Raw genomic sequence first — 23,089 nt, 5'->3', positions numbered from 1 at the left:
CCAAACATGGTGCTTCCATTCACAGACACAGAGGAGGTGGAACAATTCACAAAAAGCACGATTCCAGTTCAAGAATCTCCAAATCAGATCATCCACGATTTTGGTTCCATAAATATGAGTTTTCCTTTGATTATTTTAAGTCACTGAGACGTGGCCTCATCCAAAGTGTGTGTGTGTGTGTATAGGAGACAAACAGAAGTGTTTCTGACAATCTATTATACAGACGAGACTGAAACAAACAGTTTCTATTGCAAACGCTGTTTTATACTTCACAATTCTTTTAACACTGCAGTGAGGGGACCGAGCAAATTTACAGTTGGAAATTGCATTTGTCTTATTTTTTAAAATATGTTTGCAAACTATACTGATGTTTTTTTGTATGTCCTATCAGTCCATATACATCGGTGAGCTGGGGGAAGACGGCATCTGATCCAGGATCCTGCAAACGTAACCGGCTACGTCGACCAAGCGCTCCTCGTACATCTGAATGAAAGGGTCTTTCTGTCGGGAGAAGAGACAACAAAAAGTATTTTATTTCATACAAATCCTGGGTGAGGCAACAGAAACATCTTGAACTCTGAATCCAAACATATTGGACATACTTCAGGAAAAAAAAAAAACTTAAATTTGACTGTTTGAGATGAGCGTTCACACTAATACGAGCTCCAATTAATCACTGAAATATGACCGACTCAGTCCAAGTTTATTTCAACTGTGGACCAGACAGACATCAGCGATTGTCAGTGTTATTCACAGCAGATGAAGTCGCCATAAAATTTTTATAAATTCACCAGCAATTTATGTGTTGATAACTACAATATGCACTTTGAGCTGATTTAAAGCACCAAAGCTGGTGTCTTATTGATGTTCAGGCATTTCCTTTGCAGTACTTTGTGGAAAATGAGATTTCCATTGGACAACACAACTGTCAAAGGTGAGCAGATCACTGAGAAACCTGACTGATAATGTTTTAACACGAGTACGGCTGAGAAAAACATGAAGTTGTCCTTAAACAAAATGGAAATGCAGACTGCAGATTAAAATGAGATATAAAAGTCTTACAATCAGCACAAAATACAGACAGCAGGACACTGCACCAATTCAACATCACAATATACAACCCCAATCCGGTTGTTAAGCTCTGACGTAACGCATCACGTGACAAATTTGTTTCCGGGTCCAAAGACCTGCAAGTTTACAATTAAAGTTACGTCTGTTTGATCCTTTTAAGGATCTACAATTTAAGTTCAGTTTGTGTTTACAGAGTGCGCAAACCTCCCGTCTTCTCTGCCTCCGTCTGGTTCTATGGTCAGAACACTTAATAAAACTTTTTCTTTTTTACTTTATATATTTCATTATGCACAGGTAAAATATACGTGTTTGTTAATAAAAAAATTATTACAATAAACAGGACGTTAAAGTGCAAACTTCACTTTCCCCCCCAACGACATGAAGAGGAAGCGATCGCAGCTCACAGCAACTCCCATTGAAAACAACAGAGAAACGACCTGAGCTTCTGGCATTTTTACATAAAACAAACGCAGTAACATCATCTAAAACCCAGTTAATATATCCAGGGGAGTTTTAGGCACAATATACAAAGAATTTTATGTTGCGATGTTAATGCTGTTGTCCGTGTGCAGCCTGATCAGAGCGTCTCAGTGCAGTTCTCAATGTTAATGACAGAGCGCCTTTTTTGTTTGGAGCAGGAAGTTGAAAATCACATGATGCGTTACGTCACACTTAACAACCGGATTGCAATGAAGTTGGGGCATTTAAAATGTAAAAAAAAAACAGAATCCAATGATTTTCAAATCCTCTTCAACCTATATTCAATTGAATACACCACAAAGACAAGATATTTAATGTTCAAACTGATAAACTTTGTTTTTGTGAAAATATTTGCTCATTTTGAAATGGATGCCTGCAGCACGTTTCAAAAAAGCTGGGACAGTGGTATGTTTACCACTGTGTTACATCACCTTTCCTTCTAACAACACTCAATAAGCATTTGGGAACTGAGGACACTAACTGTTGAAGTTTTGTAGGTGGAATTCTTTCCCATTCTTTCTTGATGTACGACTTCAGTTGTCAACAGTCCGGGGTCTCCGTTGTCGTATTTTGCGCTTCATAATGCGCCACACATTTTCAATGGGCGACAGGTCTGGACTGCAGGCAGGCCAGTCTAGTACTCGCACTCTTTTACTACAAAGCCATGCTGTTGTAACACGTGCAGAATGTGGCTTGGCATTGTCTTGCTGAAATAAGCACAGGGACGTCCCTGAAAAAGACGTTGCTTGGATGGCAGCATGTGTTGCTCCAAAACCTGAATGTACCTTTCAGCATTGATGGTGCTATCACAGATGTGTAAGTTGTCCATGCCATGGGAACTAACACACCCCCATACCATCACAGATGCTGGCTTTTGAACTTTGCGCTGGTAACAATCTGGATGGTCTTTTTCCTCTTTTGTCCGGAGGACATGACGTCCATGATTTCCAAAAACAATCTGAAATGTGGACTCATCAGACGACAGCACATTTTTCCACTTTGCGTCTGTCCATTTCAAATGAGCTCGGGTCCAGAGAAGGCGGCGGCGTTTCTGGATGTTATTGATGTTTGGCTTTCGTTTTGCATGGTAGAGTTTTATCTTTCACTTGTACATGTAGCGACAAACTGTGTTAACTGACAATGGTTTTCTGAAGTGTTCCTGAGCCCACCGGGTAAGATCCTTTACACAATGTTGGTTTTTAACGCAGTGCCGCCTGAGGGATCGAAGGTCACAGGCATTCATTGTTGGTTTTCGGCCTTGCCGCTTACATGTAGAAAGTTCTCCAGATTCTCCGAATCTTCTGATTATATTATGGACTGTAGATGATGGAATCCCTCAATTCCTTGCAATTGAACATTGAGAAACATTGTTCTTAAACTGTTGGACTATTTCTTCACACAGTTGCTCACAAAGTGGTGATCCTCACCCCATCTTTGCTTGTGAATGGCTGAGACTTTTGGGGATGCTCCTTTTATACCCAATCATGACACCTTTTTCCAATTAACCTGTTCACCTGTGGAATGTTCCAAACAGGTGTTCTTTGAGCATTCATCAACTTTCCCAGTCTTTTGTTGCCACTGTCCCAGCTTTTTTGAAACATGTTGCAGGCATCCATTTCAAAATGAGCAAATATTTGCACAAAAACAAAAAAGTTTATCAGTTTGAACATTAAATATCTTGTCTTTGTGGTGTATTCAATTGAATATAGGTTGAAGAGATTTGCAAATCATTGTATTCTGTTTTTATTTACATTTTACACAACTTCCCCACTTCATTTGGAATACACACAGCCACACACACACCCACACCCACATTTTGACCAAGAACTAACTGGATTTTGCACAGAGATGTAATCTTACTACCTTAGATTTTTCTCAGTGTACTTCTCAAATCTCACAGTATTGCCTTCTGCTGAAGAGTCGAGTTTCAGTCCAAAGGAAATGTAAATCTCTAATTTAAAATATTAAATGCTTTATTTGGTAAAATGCTGACATCATGGAGAACTCGTGTCTCTCACCAGCAGCTCTTTGTACTTTGGCCTTTTGGACTCATCCTTCGTGAGGCTTTGGAAAGAAGGAAAAAGATAAGCATGTCAATACCAGGGAAGCAGCAGTTCAGCCATTTGCCCACCAGGGGGACACAACAGTAAACTTCTAGTCCTGAAGAACTTTCCAACATTAAAAACATCAAGGAAGCTGAAATCACACGTTTGAGTTCGCCGTGCGTAAAACTAAAACTCATGTCTAAGCGCGCTCTCTGCCATGCCAAAGGCGCATCCGACAGCGTTTGCTCACCACACGTTGACAAAGGCGATGAATTTGGGAGAGAAGCGCCTCTCATCCGAGTTGCTGAGTTGTGGTGGATCTCCTCGAACCACTTGGGTCAGCTGGTCAAACACACTGTTCCACTTAGGGTAGGGAAATCGCCCCGTGGCCAGCTCATACTAAAACACACACACACACACACACACACACACACACACACACACACACACACACACACACACACACACACACACACACACACACACACACACACCAGTCCTTAGACAGTGATGACAAAACACAACTGTCAGCCAAAGTACAAACCAGGTGTTAAACTTTGTTAAACCTCATCAGTATCACTTAAAGGAACTTAAGCGGTACTGGTGGACCACCAGATGGTGATCAGTTGACAGCTCTGCCCCTCTCTTCACCCGAGTGTCCAGAACATGCGGCCTCAGATCAGATGATACGATCACAAAATTGATCATCGATCTTCGGCCTGCCCTCTGGTACCATGCACAGTTATGAGCATCCTTATGTTCGAACATGGTGTTCGTTATGGACAGTCCGTGACAGCACAAAAGTCCAATAACAAACAACCGCTTGGGTTTAGATCGGGGAGGCCGTTCCTCCCAATCACACCTCTCCAGGAGTCTGTCTTTTCCCACCTGTGCGTTGACATCCCCAGAGTCCCCCACCACAACCGCACGCAGGACTCCAAGAAGGCCGAATACTCTGAACTGCCCCCGCAACCTGAAGGCGCAGGGAGGCGACCCTCTCGTCTGCAGGGGCAAACTCCAATGCAGCTGCGCTCAGCTGAGGGCTAGTGAGTATCCCAACCCCCCCCCCCAGCATCTCACACCCTGGGCAACTCCAGAGAAGAATAAGGTCCAACCCCTATCAAAGAGAGTGGTTCTGGAGCAGAGGCTGTGCGTGGAGGTGAGGCCCACCAGCTCTAACTGATAGCGCTCCACCTCCCACAGAGTGGAGACGGAAAGTTCAGGTTGCCTTTTCGGGCTGAGCCCGGCTGGGCTCCAGGCGTTCGCTGATTGGCCCTTTGTCCAGGCCTGGTCATTCAGAAATATGAGGGTTTTTTTTTTTCCTTCAGTTTTGCTGATAAAGATTTGTAGAATATTTATTGCAGGATGGACATCACCAGTATATAAAATCTGAGGATCCCACTTGTGATGATAATCTCCAGTTAATAGTGTAAATATCTGCAAATGATCTTGACTGTTCTTTGGGACTGAAGCTGATTCTCTTCTATCACTGTCATGTGCGCCGATATGTTTACCAGCCCAGACTGTCACACAGATCTTCGCTCAGTTCTTTAGACTTTCCCCCCTTTTTCTTAAAAACAAGAAGGCACAGGTTGTTCAGAGGCACCCGATAAATACACTTAAAAGTCCTCCAATCAACCCCAAGTTATGTCAGTCATTCAGAAGCATTTTCAAATAACTATCAGTTTCTGGAATCGTCCAACTGTTAAACAGCTGATCACCTGAAAATCCAGCATCATGAATAAAAATGGAATAAATTCATTTTTGTAGTTATTATTTTAAAATTACTTTATATGGAAATAAAATTAACATAACTAACATACTACAGACTTTTTACAAAATAATTGGAATATGTGCCGTTGTGGGAAACTGAGTGTGAACATTTTTCTCTTTCTCAAATTCTAAACTGGTCATCAGCAGGTGATCTGGAATCAGCCCTCTCAGCCATTATCCAAAATGTGATTTTTGCACTGACCCTGTGGCCTACTCAATACTATGATTGGGTCACAGTTGTAGACTCACCAGTGTGATTCCCAAACTCCAAACGTCAGAGCGGACATCATAGCCTTGCCGTGACGCACTCGGGTCTATTCTCTCCGGCTGATCAAACAGAACAATAAACACAAACAGTTCAAAGAGTTCAAATGGATTTCCATAAAAGATTTAAGCCAATCACTGAGCCCAAGAATTAGTTATAACAATGACAATCAGTTTGCCAGATTTTAAGTTTAACGTATTGGTTGTGACATTTGATAGAGCCCCTTCACAAATAACACAAAAGACACAGAAATCAGAAGAAAATTCACGAAGCAAACACGAAGTGGGGAACCACGAAACATTCCACCTGCTGTCGGGAGGGATGCACGGTCGGCCAGGCGTACACAATACCGCGGGAATGGTTTCTTGCACGCTCATGTGCGTGCAAAAACACAGTGCAAGCAGCTGGAACGTGTTACACCACATTGCACCGCTGCTGCGGAGAAAAAAAAAATGAAAACCACACACCATAGAAACACTGCAACTTATTTAATCCCTCTTACTGAGTGGACAATACAAGTATGATCTCGCTGTGCCTCCGTATATGACCCATGGTCACAGACGTACAGTCCTGAAATGACACAAATTAAGCAGTGTGCTCTTATTGTGTCCAGCCGGGTATATAAATAATTACTACAGTAACTACATACACAATTACATAACAAATCACTAAAATGATTAATCACAGAAAGTGAGAGTGACACATTGATCTGTGCGCTGAAGGGACAGGGGGCGTGGCTGCCAAGAGCAGCAGCTGTTGAGATCTCTGGTTCTAGACGTCACAGCTGGAGAACACGCACCGTGTTTTGAAGGACATGACCTTACAACTGTCCACTGTGAGGCACGTGTGTGTGCCTGCTGTCCTCATGTGGAAATACATAAAACATATATTGCTTTTGTGCCGGCCTGCAGCGGGCACACGGCACGCACCTCGACAGGCTGTGCCAGGAAAAACGGGCTGTCAGATCATGTGCCTAGCAGGCAATCTGAATGTCACATCGCCTGAGCTTGACCCCCCCGCCCCCACCCCCCACACACACGCCAAATGTGTTGTGGGGGAGCACAAAACACATGCATGCCACATGTGTTCTGGGGGGGGCAAAACACACGATACACACACGCCATGTGTTGGGATGCAACACATACATGATACACAAGCATGCCACATGTGTTGAGGGGGGAGCAGACACTCTGGCATGCCACGGGTGTTGCTTGGCAATGCCATAGTCATGGGGGCACTTAGACACATTTCACATCCAGCTCAAAAGTGGTCACCTGACTATTTTCGTGCTGACTGCACGAATGGAAACACATTTCCTAAGTGTCCAGTGGGTGGTGTTGGATGTTCGTGTGTGGTACCTGGAATTTGGCTGACACCTGCCCAGAGAGGGATGTCACGAATGGCATGCAATTCCTCCTTTGTGCGCTAGTCGGCCTCAATCGTGTTATGTGTGAAGGGGCCTTTCGTTAGGCCCGCTGTAGGTAAAGCTGATCATAACTTATTTTGAATAAAAGAGTCATTTTGTGTCTCATTTCTTAGAAATTGTGTCTTTGATGTTGCGATGAAATTACCAGTGTTGGAGGCCTTGAGGCAGAGTTTTTTTTTTTTTTTTTTTAAACCTCGTCCTCGTTATATAATAACGACGTCTTGGCTGCAACATTGCCCGGCCTCGAAGAATAAGCAGAGTCTGATTAGAAGCCACTCATTTTTACCCATTTTTCACACTGTTGACTTCCCTTTAAACAAAAGAGCGCCTGTCACAGTAACTTCACGGATACGACTGTTGATGCACGCATTGATTAAGGCATTGTCTTTACCACAGCACCACAAAGACACATGCTATGCTAAGTCTACAAGTGCTAACATAAAAAAAAAAAAAAAAAAAAAAAAAAAAAATCTTCAGAAGCAGCCTCATCACCACCCAAACATTATTATATTTCTTTGCCTGGGAGATGTATTAATGTCAGTGACCACCACATACTGTGTCATGAAAGTAGCCTAAAGATTGTATAAGGCTGCGTCCAACTCATGTGGGTGGGACTTGAAATTCTGCATGAGTCTATGGGAACAAGCCGTACCAACTATGACAAACTTTGGATAATACTTTGCCTCGGCAGAGGTGGACTCACCTGGACTGGTACTACTACTATTACACTAGTATGGATGAAATCCTAAAGATACCCACCCCCAAATTCTGTTCACATGGTGTAACACGTGACTAGCCTGCTAGCTGGAAACAAGAATATAGAGCAGTGTGGCTGAGGTTGAAACCAATAAATGAACCATCCACGGGGGGGGGGGGGGGGGGGGGGGGGGGGGGGTCCTGCCAGATCCTGACAGTGTTGAAACCAAACTTAGAATGGAACCTAGTGTAGACAGTAAGGGGGTCAAAACAAGAGGGTTTAGCCTCCTGACATCAATGTAACCAGGGGTAAAAAAGAACTATAGCGCTGAGGTCATTGCAGTCGATACGGCGTGCTTCAGCATACAGAGCGCAGTGGCTGCTCGCCAAAAACAGGCGAGTGCTGACACGATTACTCATCCATTCCATTACTAAATTACGCAAACTATAATTAACAATCTGCCGCTTACGAATCAAAAAGCCTGAAGGTTTCTTCCTCCATATTCTAAAAAGTCAATACTTGCTGCTGTGTTTTGTTTTTATTTCACTGTACAACCCTTCGGCTGCTCTCTTGTTTGCACTCAGGGTTGCCACAGCAGATCAGAGGTGGATCTGCGTGTTGAATTGGCACAAGATTTACGCCAAATATCCTTCCTGATGCAACTCCACATTACATGGAGATATGTGGCAGGGGTGGGGTTTGAACCACAAACCTTCCACACTGAAACCAAGTGCACTAACCACTTGGCCCCCACCTGTGATATCACTGGTAATTTAAAATTTATTAGATATGAACTCCTGTTCAAATAATAAATTATAGCTGAGCTGGAGGAAGATCTGCTTTTACACCATGTTTTGATCATTTTCAGAAAAAGCCTCAGTGAGGTCACTGGATCTCTGCGTGCAACAGCCCGCTTTGAGTAATGGCAGCAGCAGAAGCACAGGTGGAAGTGAACCAACCTCATCAAGACTCTGCTGCATTCATTTGTTCCAGTGAGTCAGTGAGCACATGCCAGAGCCTCTGCGCAGCCTCTGCTAATGTTATTCATTACACCCGCCTATAATATCTGCAGCACACTCTAGTTCTGCCAATTTCACAAATGTCCTAATAGATAAGACACATTTGCAAGCTCATTTAGCTGTTTAACAAGAGGTCAGGCCTGGTTGGGGAGTATGTGCTCATCCTGCACATCGCTACATTATCCACACTAAGGAACCACCATGGGTCCATAGGATCCACCTAGTCCATTCCCACTTCTAGAACGTATCCATCTATCTGCAGCCGGCAGGTGCAACGTGGGCACCCTCTTGACCTTCTCCAGCTGCTGGGGGTCCTCATCACTGAGGTGCCTGTGTGCTGGACCACACCCAGAGAAACATACCACATGGACAAAACGTGCTAGCTGATGTTCCCTCACAATGCATGCGATGCTCCTCATCTGACTCTCCTAAAATAACCACTCGTTTGACACAAGCTCATTCCAGTAGTACCCAATGATCTTCCACAGAAACCCAGCACCAAACATATCTAGTCAACACTGTAGGTCACTGTGTGGCATCCAAGTCTGACAAACATATCGCAAGACAGGAAGCAGCAGGAACCTAAAGTCCCGGACCTTGGACACACAGAACATCATTATCATTATTATTTTAAGAGGAGGTCCTGTCACTGGAATGAAATCCCCAAACAGGCCCTGTCAACTTGTCACTGAAGTTTCTCTTCAATTTTATTTGTAATTTTTGTCTTCAGTTTAATTTCATTTTAGTCTGATGAGTTACAATGAGAAGATGAGCACAATACGCGCCCCTATGTATAAAAGCAGAGTATACAAAATGTGAGCCTGGCGATGTCATGCACATCTGCATGATGGGCCACAGAAATGACAGACAGACTCGCTTTCTGCTGCCACACAACAACACTTTTTTTTTTTTTTATTGTTTGGCTTGTCCTACGACTTAAGCCCCTTTCACATCGGGCCAACACAGAGTTGTGTCATGTAGCGTCATGACGACGGCGAGTTTTGCAGTCTAACGCCACAATACGCTGAGGGACGCAAAGGGTGACGCGAAATGATGTAAAAATTAAACATGTTTAATTTTTTCATGGATTTTCGGCATAAAGCACTGGACGCAGAAAGGAAGTAGTTTTCACGCAAGTTGAGACAATGTTACGGTACTTAAGGTGACTGTATGCCACACCCACACAATACCACGCTACCTAACATTAATTTATGAGTCTTGCTGTGCTCCTTTGTTGCCGAGCTATAAATCACGCCGCAGGATTATTGTCAAACTTTTTACACTGTAACACAATGCAGTAACTATACCGCTCAAAGAGCATATGTGAACAATTAAAAGAAAAAAAATGTTCATTACAGCCTGACTTCAGCTCCTCAAGTTCTCTCACGATTGTGTTAAATGAAGTCCATTAACTCCTGCTCACAGACCGACTGCCAGAGACAGGACATGTCCACATCCAGTATAACTCCTCACAGGGGACATCTCCACGTCCACTCATGGACAATTAGAGTACGCGCGATCGCCAGCTGCAGCTCTGCGGTCACGGGAAGAATGATAAACTGTAACAGAAATCAGAGCGCACACATGCAGCGCCGCACAAGAAAGATAAACTAGAAGAGAAATCAGAGCGCACACCTGCAGCACCGCACAAGAAAGATAAACTAGAAGAGGGATCAGTAATAAAGTCCATTAAGTCCTGGAAATAATGTATTCTGACTTTTTCCAATGTATCAACTCCATCTATGTGTCCAGGCAGTCTGCTTGTTGTATAAAGCGGCAGCACCACGTTTCAAAAATGTGATATATAGGCTGATGTGACTTACAAAGGTTTTTCCTCATCATGACACATTTTTTTGGACAGATGCAACAAATAGATCGGTGCAACATCTAGTCCAGAAAATACCGTACATTAAGTGCAACACATCCATGAGCACAAGTGCACTTGCTATTTAAACAACAAGGGTGCAGAGTGTCAGTGGAAACTATAAAAGGCGATGCACTGAGGTAAGGCGGGGTGGGGTGTCTCTGACTAAACATAAAGGTTCCATGAATCAATCAATCAATCAATTTTTTTATATAGCGCCAAATCACAACAAACAGTTGCCCCAAGGCGCTTTATATTGTAAGGCAAGGCCATACAATAATTATGTAAAACCCCAACGGTCAAAACGACCCCCTGTGAGCAAGCACTTGGCTACAGTGGGAAGGAAAAACTCCCTTTTAACAGGAAGAAACCTCCAGCAGAACCAGGCTCAGGGAGGGGCAGTCTTCTGCTGGGACTGGTTGGGGCTGAGGGAGAGAACCAGGAAAAAGACATGCTGTGGAGGGGAGCAGAGATCGATCACTAATGATTAAATGCAGAGTGGTGCATACAGAGCAAAAGAGAAAGAAACAATGCATCATGGGAACCCCCCAGCAGTCTACGTCTATAGCAGCATAACTAAGGGATGGTTCAGGGTCACCTGATCCAGCCCTAACTATAAGCTTTAGCAAAAAGGAAAGTTTTAAGCCTAATCTTAAAAGTAGAGAGGGTGTCTGTCTCCCTGATCTGAATTGGGAGCTTGTTCCACAGGAGAGGAGCCTGAAAGCTGAAGGCTCTGCCTCCCATTCTACTCTTACAAACCCTAGGAACTACAAGTAAGCCTGCAGTCTGAGAGCGAAGCGCTCTATTGGGGTGATATGGTACTACGAGGTCCCTAAGATAAGATGGGACCTGATTATTCAAAACCTTGTAAGTAAGAAGAAGAATTTTAAATTCTATTCTAGAATTAACAGGAAGCCAATGAAGAGAGGCCAATATGGGTGAGATATGCTCTCTCCTTCTAGTCCCCGTCAGTACTCTAGCTGCAGCATTTTGAATTAACTGAAGGCTTTTTAGGGAACTTTTAGGACAACCTGATAATAATGAATTACAATAGTCCAGCCTAGAGGAAATAAATGCATGAATTAGTTTTTCAGCATCACTCTGAGACAAGACCTTTCTGATTTTAGAGATATTGCGTAAATGCAAAAAAGCAGTCCTACATATTTGTTTAATATGCGCTTTGAATGACATATCCTGATCAAAAAATGACTCCAAGATTTCTCACAGTATTACTAGAGCTCAGGGTAATGCCATCCAGAGTAAGGATCTGGTTAGACACCATGTTTCTAAGATTTGTGGGGCCAAGTACAATAACTTCAGTTTTATCTGAGTTTAAAAGCAGGAAATTAGAGGTCATCCATGTCTTTATGTCTGTAAGACAATCCTGCAGATTAGCTAATTGGTGTGTGTCCTCTGGCTTCATGGATAGATAAAGCTGGGTATCATCTGCGTAACAATGAAAATTTAAGCAATACCGTCTAATAATACTGCCTAAGGGAAGCATGTATAAAGTGAATAAAATTGGTCCTAGCACAGAACCTTGTGGAACTCCATAATTAACTTTAGTCTGTGAAAAAGATTCCCCATTTACATGAACAAATTGTAATCTATTAGACAAATATGATTCAAACCACCGCAGCGCAGTGCCTTTAATACCTATGGCATGCTCTAATCTCTGTAATAAAATTTTATGGTCAACAGTATCAAAAGCAGCACTGAGGTCTAACAGAACAAGCACAGAGATGAGTCCACTGTCCGAGGCCATGAGAAGATCATTTGTAACCTTCACTAATGCTGTTTCTGTACTATGATGAATTCTAAAACCTGACTGAAACTCTTCAAATAGACCATTCCTCTGCAGATGATCAGTTAGCTGTTTTACAACTACCCTTTCAAGAATTTCTGAGAGAAAAGGAAGGTTGGAGATTGGCCTATAATTAGCTAATCTAGAATCCACTTTAGCTACAACTGCCACAATATTTAGAAGAAAATACATACATAAATATATATACATACATACATATATATACACACGTATTCATAATCAAGTGCTACTCACTGCCATGTACGGTCTGCACCCAGCATCTCTGGTTTTGGCGATTGAGTCCACCAGCTGCCCACTGATGCCAAAGTCACACAGCTTTATGTTGCCGTTCCTGTCCAGGAGGATGTTTGACGGTTTTATGTCTGACGGAGACAGAACACCAACATCCATTTAGCCACACTGACATACGTGAGATCGTATATCAGTCTTGGTATTTAGAAGGCACCTCACGTCATCTTACCTCGGTGTATTATTTTCAAGTTTTCTTTTAAGTGGTTAAGTGCTTTCACAGTCTGTAACACATACAATAATCATTCAGTCGCTGAAGTCAGAAAATAGCGTCTTTATTTTTGAAGAGCTGGACATCGGAGTAAAACTTACAGCTAATGTTATTTTTCCTAATATTTCTTCTGGAATCACATCATCTAATGACCAATATACAAATTTGTAGAATTTGTCTAACGAGGTAGCCATAAGTTCCATACAAATCCAACAGTCACCCTGAAACCAGAAGGTACAAAAACATTATTCATCTGCTGCAGATACACTCATAAGACGATAACTGCACCACTTTATTTAAAAGTGCAACATAAACAATAAGAGAAGACAAAAATTCAGTTAAGGGTACAATCACCTCTCTAAAGAGAGCGCCGTAAAACTGCACGATGTAAGGACAGTCGCTGCTCCTCATGACCACGTCCAAATCCATGAGCAGCTGCTTCTGTTCCTTTTCATCAACTGTTGATCGAATTCTCTGCAAAAGATGAGGACAATGAAATAAAACCTCAGAGCACAAACCTTCTAAACATGGCTAAATGTTTCAAGCGACCACCTTGACCGCCATGATCTGGTTGCTCGGCTTGTGCACCATCTTGTTGACTGAGCCATAAGCTCCTCGCCCAATCTCGCCCAGATCTTTGAGATCCTCAGCTGTGAAGTCCCAGTGCTGCTCCGGGGAGATCTTCAACTTCCCAGATGACTCGATACTGTGCGTTCTCAGTCGCTCTCTGACAAATGCCACAAGTGGATACACACATAAAGACAAAATTTAGAAAAAGGTTACAGCTTCAAACTTCTCTCCAACATGAAATGCTGCAGTGAATAATGTTTCTCATGGAAATGTAAAAAATGCTGATTCCATGATTAATGAATTAAACCCAGTGTCACAATCTGAACAGTACCCCCCTAAAAATCACTCCCCTTTTACATACTGCACATGCACGCAACAGTGGTGACGCCAGTAAAATACCCCCCGAGTTTCTGGCTTTGCCGCAGAAGGAATAACGCATGCTTGCGAGCTTGCTCTTGATATCTAGTGATATTGGATGCCACTGAAGAGAGAGTTTTGGACAACAGAAAGACTGTTGGTGACTACAATGAGCTGATGGAGGCGATTATGCAGTACTTGGAGGACTGCATTTACCCCGCTAGTTTGACCAAAAATCAGAAGAGGGCGGTGAGGAAGGCTCTGGACAGAGGGTGAAAAAAAAAAAAAAAAGACAAGCGTAACAGATCCTTTTAATGTATTGATATTATAGCACAATCAGATTGCCACATTAATATATTAGAAGAATTAAGAATTCATGTCTGGGGGGGAACCAATTGTGGAGAGTAGACATATCGTTCCCCTCCAAAATGACGTATGCGCAGTGAAGGCAGGGGGACCGATCAGAACGAGGGACTGTTCAGACCGCAGATGATGTCGACTAATCGCATGCGCAATATACAAAAGGGGACCATTCAGACCGTGACACAGGAATGTCTGATCCATAGTCTTTTGATATAAATATTAGAGCAAAGAGGTTGTACATTAACTTGTGAAACCCACGTGGTGACAAAATGATGTCACGCACATCACTGGTGAATATTTATAGCCACGGACCCATCACAGTCACCCCAACCACAATAAACACAAGTAAAAAGCTTGATATACAAGAGTAACAGCTAAAACAACCACATTTTCCAACACCTTCTTTTTATACGGGTTTCCAATCATTTTTAGACTCTATTCCAGAAAACATTGCCAAGCTTCTAAAAAAAATTATTAATTTAAAAAAATCCATTCATTATTTAAAGAACAAATCCAAAAACACTAACATTAGCTACAAATGAGAGCGACAAGCAGTTGGCATTTCTCACTTGAAACTCTTGGTGCCACTGTGTATAACATTTAATTATATATTAAAAAGTCAAAGTCGGCTTTATTGTCAATTCTTCACATGTACTAGACATACAAGGAATCGAAATTTCGTTTCTCACCTTCCCTCAGTGATGACAGGACAAGACATTTCGACAATAAGGACAGTAAAGTGCAAATATATATATTAGCTTCTTGAAAGCCTGGGTGGAGCTGGGGGGAGAGAGTTCAATAATCTCACAGCCTGGTGGATGAAGCGCTTTGTGAGTCTGGTTTTGCGGGACCGGAGGCTCCTGTACCTCTTCCCGGAGGGCAGAGTGCTAAACAGGTTGTGTGCGGGATGGCTTGCATCGCCCACAATTGTGGTTGCTTTGTGGGTGAGGAGGGTGGTGTATATGTCTTGCAGAGAGGGGAGTGGGGCACCAGTGATCCTTCCAGCTGCATTCACTATGTGCTGTAGGGCTTCCTGTTGTAGTCAGTGCAGCTTTCACCCCACACAGTGATGCAGCTGGAAAGGATGCTCTCAATGGTGCCATCGTAGAAAGTGCTCATGATGGTTGGTGGAGCACTTGCCCGCTTGAGTTTGTGCAGGAAGTAGAGACGCCGCTGGGCCTTCTTTGCCAGTGATGCAGTGTTGGTGGTCCAGAACAGGTCCTCACTGATGTGCACCCCAAGGAATTTGGTGCTGCTCACTCGCTCCACAGCAGCACCCTCGATGGTCAGTGGCAGGTGTTGGGTGTGACCTTTTTGGAAGTCAACAACAATCTCCTTGGTCTTGCTGACATTCAGCAGGAGGTTGTTGTTTCTGCACCATGTGGTCAGAAGGTTGACCTCTTCCCTGTAGTGAGTCTCACTGCCCTTGGTGATGAGCCCCACCAGAGTTGTGTCATCCGCAAACTTCACTATGGTTTGTGCAGTCGTGTATCAGTAATGTGAAGAGCAGTGGACTGAGCACGCAGCCTTGGGGAGCCCCTGTGTTCAATACAATGCTGCTCGAGGTGTTGTTGCCAACACGGACTGCTTGTGGCCTCTGGGTGAGGAAGTCCAACAGCCAGTTGCAAAGGGAACTGCTGAGCCCCAGCTTGTCCAGTTTGCAGATGACCTGTTGAGGTGTTATGGTGTTGAACGCTTAACTAAAGTCTATGAACAGCATTCTCACATATGAGTCCTTCTTGTCCAGATGTGTGAGGGCTGGGTGCAGGGCTGAGCAGATTGCATCCTCTGTAGATCGCTTGGCTCTGTATGCAAACTGGGAGGGGTCTAGGGTGGGGGGGATGGATTTGATGTGTGACATGACTAGCCATTCGAAGCACTTCATGATGATGGCCGTCAGTGCCACCAGACGGTAGTCATTGAAGCAAGATGGAGCTGATTTTTTTGGCACAGGTATGATGGTGGCGGCTTTGAAGCATGATGGAACAACGGCTTGCTTCAGGGAAGTGTTAAAGATGTCTGTGAAGACATCCAAACACTAGAACTACCAGAGTGGTGCCAAATGGCACTTCTTCCTTTAAATCCCAAGGTGGTGCCAAATGGCGGCTGTGAACAGCCCATCTTGACACCAGTGTTATGTAAATGAGGCCGTTACACTCTACTCAGCGGGGGTTAGGGAGTCAATCAGGTTGTAAAACACAGCGACTGGCCAACGCCGTGTTCCTGAATGTACAGTGTACTTTCGCACAACCCACGACCCTTATTTGGAGTAAGCGGTTGAAGATGAGTGAGTGATGAGTGAAATAATAAACAGGAAAACTTGACTAATTAACATGGAAGAGAAATGCCAGATAATATAAACACTACACAAGAATACAATACACAGGAGATGACACTAGAAATATAAACCCAGATATCATAAATTAAGCACCAGAAGCGTGAACCATGACAGGAGCAATGGTAATTTGAAGTCATGGTGTTTAAGTTTACTTTTTTAAATTACTTTGACAACATACTACATAAATTTTGTTGTGAATAAGCAACCTACAGCCAAGTTGTGTTTGGTCAGAAGCAGAATAGAATTTTATTATTTGTCCAGACAGTTGAATTTCATTTTTAGCAAGCCAAAAAAATATATTTCCAGAGGTATATTATCTCCTGTCTGATCTGGATACTGCATCCTTGTCGGTGAACTTCATGCTGCTTTTTGAGCCCCACGTTTCTCCTGAGTTGTATAATTGTTGTATGGCACGACTACTGTTTTTTTGTGCGTTACCTGTGTTTGTTATTTGGATCACACTTTTGCTTTCCCCTCCAAAAAGACTGTTGCTCTATGGACTGCTCTCAAGTGTATTGACCTTGCATTTGCTTTTGCTCTTGACCTTGATCCAGCCTGCCATTTTGTTTTGTTTGTGCTTTTGTTGACTGTTTTTTGGATCCTTTTTTATTTCCGGTGTGTTGTTTTGCACAATAAACCAGTGGGTTTTTTGCTGTTTATATGTCACTTTCTAAAATATCTGAGAAAAAGTATTGAACTTTTTCACAATATTCTAATTTCGTGAGATGCACATGTATATATTAAAAAGCAGTTAGCTTAATACATTCGTGGACATCAAAGTAAATTATTATTATTATTATTTACATTTATTTAACCAGGTTGCGTCAGGAAGGGCATCCGGCGTAAAACCTGTGCCAAATCAACATGCAGATCCACCTTGGATTTGCTGTGGTGACCCCGAGTGCAAACAAGGGAGCAGCCGAAGGGACTTACTTACATTTATTTAATCTCACTGAGATTAAAAATTTATTTTGCAAGGGAGTCCTAGCCAAGAGGCAGAAAAGTTACACTACAATTCGAATTAAATTCACACAAAATAAAAAAGATTAACAAAAACAGTTACAATTTAAAGAGGTCATCTCAAGTGCTCTCAGTCTGGACTTAAACATGCTCAATGAAATAAGTTCAGTTAATTTCCAGTCTTTTTGCAACATGATCCATGTAGACAGAGCCAAGTAAACAAAAGCCCTTTTTCCCAGTTCTGTGCAGGCAAATGGAACAGAGAGCAACAAATGATCATTTGAAGGCAAAGAACACTGGTGACTCTGGTACTGGCACATTCTGATCTAATGGCTGCATTCACATAAGAAAAGGTGGCCTAATGAGTTGTAAATTACCCCAGCGGTGCCATTTGGCACCCTCCGGGAGAAAAAGGAGTAGTGAGAAAAGGCTGGTAGTTCTAGTGATGAGGAAACTCAACACAGTCACTAAGAACTTTTATTCAATTCTTGACTGTTCAACAGAACCAAAGTTTGATTGATTTATGTCAGTTAAACGTCTTTCGTGGTGACATTCCCGCATAGCTAGATGTCTTTTAAATTACTTCAGAGGTTTTACCTGGTTGCAAAACACTCATCACTCACTCATCTTCAACCGCTTATCTGGGACCAAGTCACGGGGGCAACAGCTCAAGCGGACCCCAGACTCACCTTTCCCAGGCCACACTGACCACCTCTGACTGGGGGATCCCGAGGCGTTCCCTGGCCAGTGTGGAGATATTATCTCTCCACCTCATCCGGGGTCTCCTCCCAGATGGATGTGCCTGGAACACCTCCCTAGGGATGCGACCAGGAGGCATCCTTACTAGATGCCCGAACCACCTCAGCTGGCTCCTTTCAACGCGAAGTAGCAGCAACTCTACTCCGTGCTCCCCACAGATGACTGAGCTTCTCACCTTATTTGTAAGGGAGACACCAGCTATCCTTCTAAGGAAGCACATTTCAGCTGCTTGTACCTGCAATCTAGTTCTTTCAGTCATGACCCAACCTTCATGACCATAGGTGACAGTAGGAACGAAGAATGACCAGTAGATCGAGAGCTTTGCCTTTTGGCTCAGCTCCTTTATTGTCAAGGTCAGTACGGTGGAGCAAATTCAATTCTGCCCCTGCTGCGCCTATTCTCCGGCCAATCTCATGCTCCATTGTCCCCTCAGTCGTGAACAAGTTGACGATGTACTTGAACTCTTTCACTTGGGGCAAGACCTCAATCCCTACCCGGAGTAGGCAATCCATCAGTTTCCTGCTGAGAACCATGGCCTCAGATTTAGAGGTGCTGATCCTTATCCCAGCCGCTTCACACTCAGCCACAACCTGATCCACTGAGTGTTGGAGGTCACACGCCGATGAAGCCAAGAGGACCACATCATCTGCAAAAAGCAGTGATGAGACCCTGAGCCCACCAAACCGGAAACCCTCCTCCCCCTGACTACGCCTTGATATCCTGTCCATGAACATCACAAACAGGATTGGTGACTAGATGCAGCCCTGGCCGAGGCCAACTCACACCGGAAACGAGTCTGACGTACTGCTGAGCACTTGAACAAAGCTCTCGCTTTGTGAGTACAGAGATTGGATGGCCCTGAGAAAGGACCTCCTCATTCCATACTCCCACAGCACCTCCCACAGTATCTCCCGGGGTACCCAATCATATGCCTTCTCCAAGTCCACAAAATACATGTAGACTGGATGGGCATATTCCCAGGCCCCCTCCAGGATCCTTGTGAGAGTGACAAGCTGGTCGGTTGTTCCACAACAAGGCTGGAACCTGCACTGTTCCTCTTCAATCTGAGGTTCGACTATCGGTCGGACCCTCCTTTCCAGCACCCTGGACTAGACTTTACCAGGGAGACCCAGTAATGTGATGCCCCTGTAATTGGCACACACTCTCTGGCCCCCTTTTTTAAATATGAGGACCACCACCCCAGTTTGCCACTCCTTTAGCCAGGGGTCACCAACCCTGTTCCTAGAGGGCCCCTACCCTGCATGTTTCTAACTTTCTCTGTTCTGCTCCCACACAATTAACTCTATCAAGTGTGCTCAGCCAATCAACAGCTGGAAGACACAAAAAAGGAAAAAAAAAACATGCAGGACAAGTACCCTCCAGGAACAAGGTTGGTGACCCCGGCCTTAGGCACTGTCCCAGACCTCAACGCAATGTTGAAGAGACATCTCATCCAAGAAAATCCCTCCACACCAGAACCTTCAGCATTTCTGTACAGATCTCATAAACTCTGGGGCCTTGCCACTGCAGAGTTGTTTGACTACCTCAGTGACTTCCACCACGGAAATTGATGAAAATCCTCCATCAGCTAGAGGGCGCTGTGGTCTGATGCAGGAGTTCCTCAAAGTGTTCCTTCCAGCGCAGGATAACATCCTCAGTTGAAGTCAACAGAGTCCCATCCTTACTGTAGACAGCTTGGATGGTTCCCTTCCTGAGGTGCCTCATTGTCTCCAGAAACACCTTGGTGCTGACCAAAAGTCCTTCTCCATGGTTGCTCCGAACTCCTCCCACACCCGCTGCTTTTCCTTCCCCACAGCAGAGGCTGCTGCCCTTCGGGCCTGTTGGTACCTTGCAACTGCCTCTGGAGTCCTCCGAGATAAACTATCCCGGAAGGACTCCTTCAGTGGCACAGCTTCCCTGACCACCGGTGTCCACCACAATGTTTGAGGGTTGCTGCGCCTTGAGGCACCTCAGACCTTCAGGCCACAGCTCCCCACTGCAAAAACATCATTTTTAAATTTAGAAGTGTTTACAAAATTACAAAATACAGTTTCCAATCATGTCATTAACGAAACAAACCAGTGCACAGAGGCAAAAACAAACAACTTTACGAAGAAAAAAAAGTTAAATGCCCAACTCTGAGAACCCTGGATATACACACACAGGCAACAAAAATATAAATGCAACACTTCTTCCCTGGGCAAAAAATGTGTTTATTTTCCTTGAATTTTGTTCACAAATGTGTTAAAATCCGTGTTGATGGGTATTGATAATATATCCGCCTGGCAGGTATCTCAAAATGCTGAATAACAGTATGATTGTTGCACAGATGTCAAATCTAAAGTGCAGCTGATCTTGAAATACATAAATCTTAATCTGGCAAAGAAGCCAGATGTAGCAGCCAGAGATACACCGAGCCGGCTGGATGTACTTACGACCAGGAGGTGGGTGACATTCAGTTCCTGGCCAACAACTCTGGAGCAGATTCCTGAAGTCAACAGGCCAACTGCACGCTCCCTCCAAATGTTTGACATGTGAGGGAGGTGATGGACTCGAGACCTGAGCATCCTCGATTCAAATCCCTGTCAGACCGTAAAAACCACTAAGGGCAAGTCCTTAATCCCCAAGCTGGTCCCGATGTGCAGTTCAGCACCTTGCATGGCAGCACCTTGACATCACTGCACGAGTGTGAATGGGTGAATGTGAGGCGTCATTATAAAGCGCTTTGAGCTTGATTCAGATGGAAAAGTAATATATAACTGCATGATTTAGAATCAAGTTGTTTAATCACCTGTCAGGTGGATGATTAACGGGGTAAAGGTGAAGGTCTCACTAACATGGATTTAAACAAATTTGTGAACAAGATTTGTGTGCACAGAAGAAATCTTTGATCTTTTGCTTCAGTGCATGTAAAGTGGAAATAAAACGAAAACTGTTATATTTCCATTTTTGTTGAGTGTCTTTTGAAAGATTAGAAGAAAAGCTCAGATTTTTACTTACATGTGCGGGTTCTGAAACGGCGGTCCCGCTGTATTCAGTGTAAATCTGGTGGTAGGTTTGATTGGAGGATTGGCAAAATTCAACTTCAGGGCTTTACGTTTACCTGAGTAACAAACAAACAACAAACAAAGGTCTGACAGGAATTCCTGCTTTGAAACATGAAACCTTTAAAGATTAAAGCAGAGACAAAAATGCTCATCACACAAAGTCAGAAGAATAAATAAGCGAGGAGAACACAACAGCACACAGTGAGGAATGAATACATTTATCCAGACGTACACAGAGGGCATGCATTTAAACAACAACAAAAAAAAGAAGAAGAAAAAAAAAAGACTTAGCACACATGCTCAAACCATTCCTGAACTGAAAGGGGCCTCCAAAATGTTCTTGTGTCCATCACCTGATGTCTCAAAAGCCAACTAGGTGAAAAAGTGATGATTTATTTATGTTGTAGTGACTGAAGCAGGTCAGTTTTCATTTAGAGACGTGTCTTCACTTTTTAAATTAACTTTTTCCATACGGATCCAGAATCTCACAGATAAATAAGACAGCAGGAGCAACAGCGTGATGGAAATATGCTTGATTTCACCTTGACTCAAGGACGCGTTCGAGGTTGATACACCAGGAACACCCCAACAGACTGTGAGCTGAAACTCTGTATGAATGAAAACATGGGGGGCAGCTCGGTGGATTAGCGGTTAACACTGTTGCCTCACAGGAAGTGTTTGTTTCCCACCTGTGTCCTTTCTGTGTGGAGTTTGCGTGTTCTCCCCGTGTTTGTGTGGGTTTCCTCCAGGTGCTCCGGCTTCCTCCCACATCCAAAGACATGCAGGGTAGATGGACTGGAAACTTTATATTGTCCGTAGGTGTGAATGTGTTTGTTTGTCTGTATGTGACACTGTGACATACTGGCATCCTGTCCAGGGTGAACCCCACCTCTCACCCTATGACTGATGGGACAGGCTCCAGCCCATCACCCTTAACTGGAGTAAGTGGTTGAAGACGAGTGAGTGAGTGAAAACTTTGGCTAAACTCTGCAGGGTGTCGTGGGGGAAAAAAAAAAATCTATTTACGACACATTAATAAAGCTATAGGTGCTAATCCAGCTTGCTCATTGTAGGCTGAAGAACCACTTCGGTGGTGCTTCAACTGCAGAAATTAATTTGAATTCAGCTCATGATTACTGGGTAAAACTCCTGAATTACAGTGAGGAAGATCAGAAGTCATCATTTACAATTAAGTGATAAATCAAGTTACAATTTCTTATAAAACAGTAACAGGTTTATACTGGCTTCCTAAAAGGTGTGATGTTATTTACAGGTGTAGGTTAGGTAGCTCAGCGGGTAAGGAGCAAGTCTGCCAATGCGCAGACCTGGGTTCAAATCCCGCTCATGTTATCCATCTATGTCCTTGACAAGACATTTAATCTACATAGTCTCAGTCCACCCAGCTGGAAATGGATACCGGGCTCGGCTGGGGAAGTAACCTGCGGCCATGTAGCGTCCCATCGAGGTGGTCATCCATCGAGGTGGTCATAGACTCTCAGACTCTCAACTGCTCGATGCAACAGAATGTGGAGAAACGCACCAATGCCAGCGGACCTCAGGGACTATTAGTTTAATTGACTAATTAAGCATTACCATACTCTCTGGGCTTCATTTGACAATCTATGACATGCGCGGCATGGGGTACTCCACCTCGCTATTCAGTGAGTGCATAATATGAGAGCTTAGGTGCGGCTGAAACTACATTTTTATTTTGTTTTATACAGTACATGA

At 43.7% G+C, this 23,089-nt stretch overlaps 1 protein-coding gene and 1 long non-coding RNA gene across 5 annotated transcripts in view; one reads left to right on the top strand and one right to left on the bottom strand.

Annotated features, from left to right (window-relative positions):
* The first annotated feature begins 234 nt into the window (after positions 1–234).
* On the top strand, positions 235–22,218 carry LOC117527366. The gene is made up of 3 exons (XR_004565509.1): positions 235–369; positions 10,037–10,043; positions 22,178–22,218. It is a non-coding gene; the product is annotated as an uncharacterized LOC117527366 (long non-coding RNA).
* The window catches only part of map2k4a (mitogen-activated protein kinase kinase 4a), a 41,677-nt gene continuing 18,968 nt past the window's right edge, over positions 381–23,089 (bottom strand). For 3 of the 4 annotated variants that reach the window (XM_034189677.1, XM_034189678.1, XM_034189680.1), the window contains 10 exons: positions 21,312–21,414; positions 13,517–13,691; positions 13,319–13,438; positions 13,066–13,185; positions 12,926–12,977; positions 12,700–12,827; positions 5,619–5,696; positions 3,847–3,995; positions 3,570–3,615; positions 381–501 (listed from right to left, as the gene is read on the bottom strand). In XM_034189677.1, the coding sequence (XP_034045568.1) occupies positions 388–501; positions 3,570–3,615; positions 3,847–3,995; positions 5,619–5,696; positions 12,700–12,827; positions 12,926–12,977; positions 13,066–13,185; positions 13,319–13,438; positions 13,517–13,691; positions 21,312–21,414 (1,085 nt within the window). In that variant the 3' untranslated portion in view covers positions 381–387. The remainder of the gene's footprint in view (positions 502–3,569; positions 3,616–3,846; positions 3,996–5,618; positions 5,697–12,699; positions 12,828–12,925; positions 12,978–13,065; positions 13,186–13,318; positions 13,439–13,516; positions 13,692–21,311; positions 21,415–23,089) is intronic. The other variant, XM_034189679.1, reaches the window with a different exon arrangement.

Source organism: Thalassophryne amazonica, chromosome 16 (genome assembly GCF_902500255.1).
Source record: "Thalassophryne amazonica chromosome 16, fThaAma1.1, whole genome shotgun sequence".
Lineage (NCBI taxonomy): Eukaryota > Metazoa > Chordata > Actinopteri > Batrachoidiformes > Batrachoididae > Thalassophryne > Thalassophryne amazonica.
This window is presented reverse-complemented; position numbering and strand designations above follow the sequence as displayed.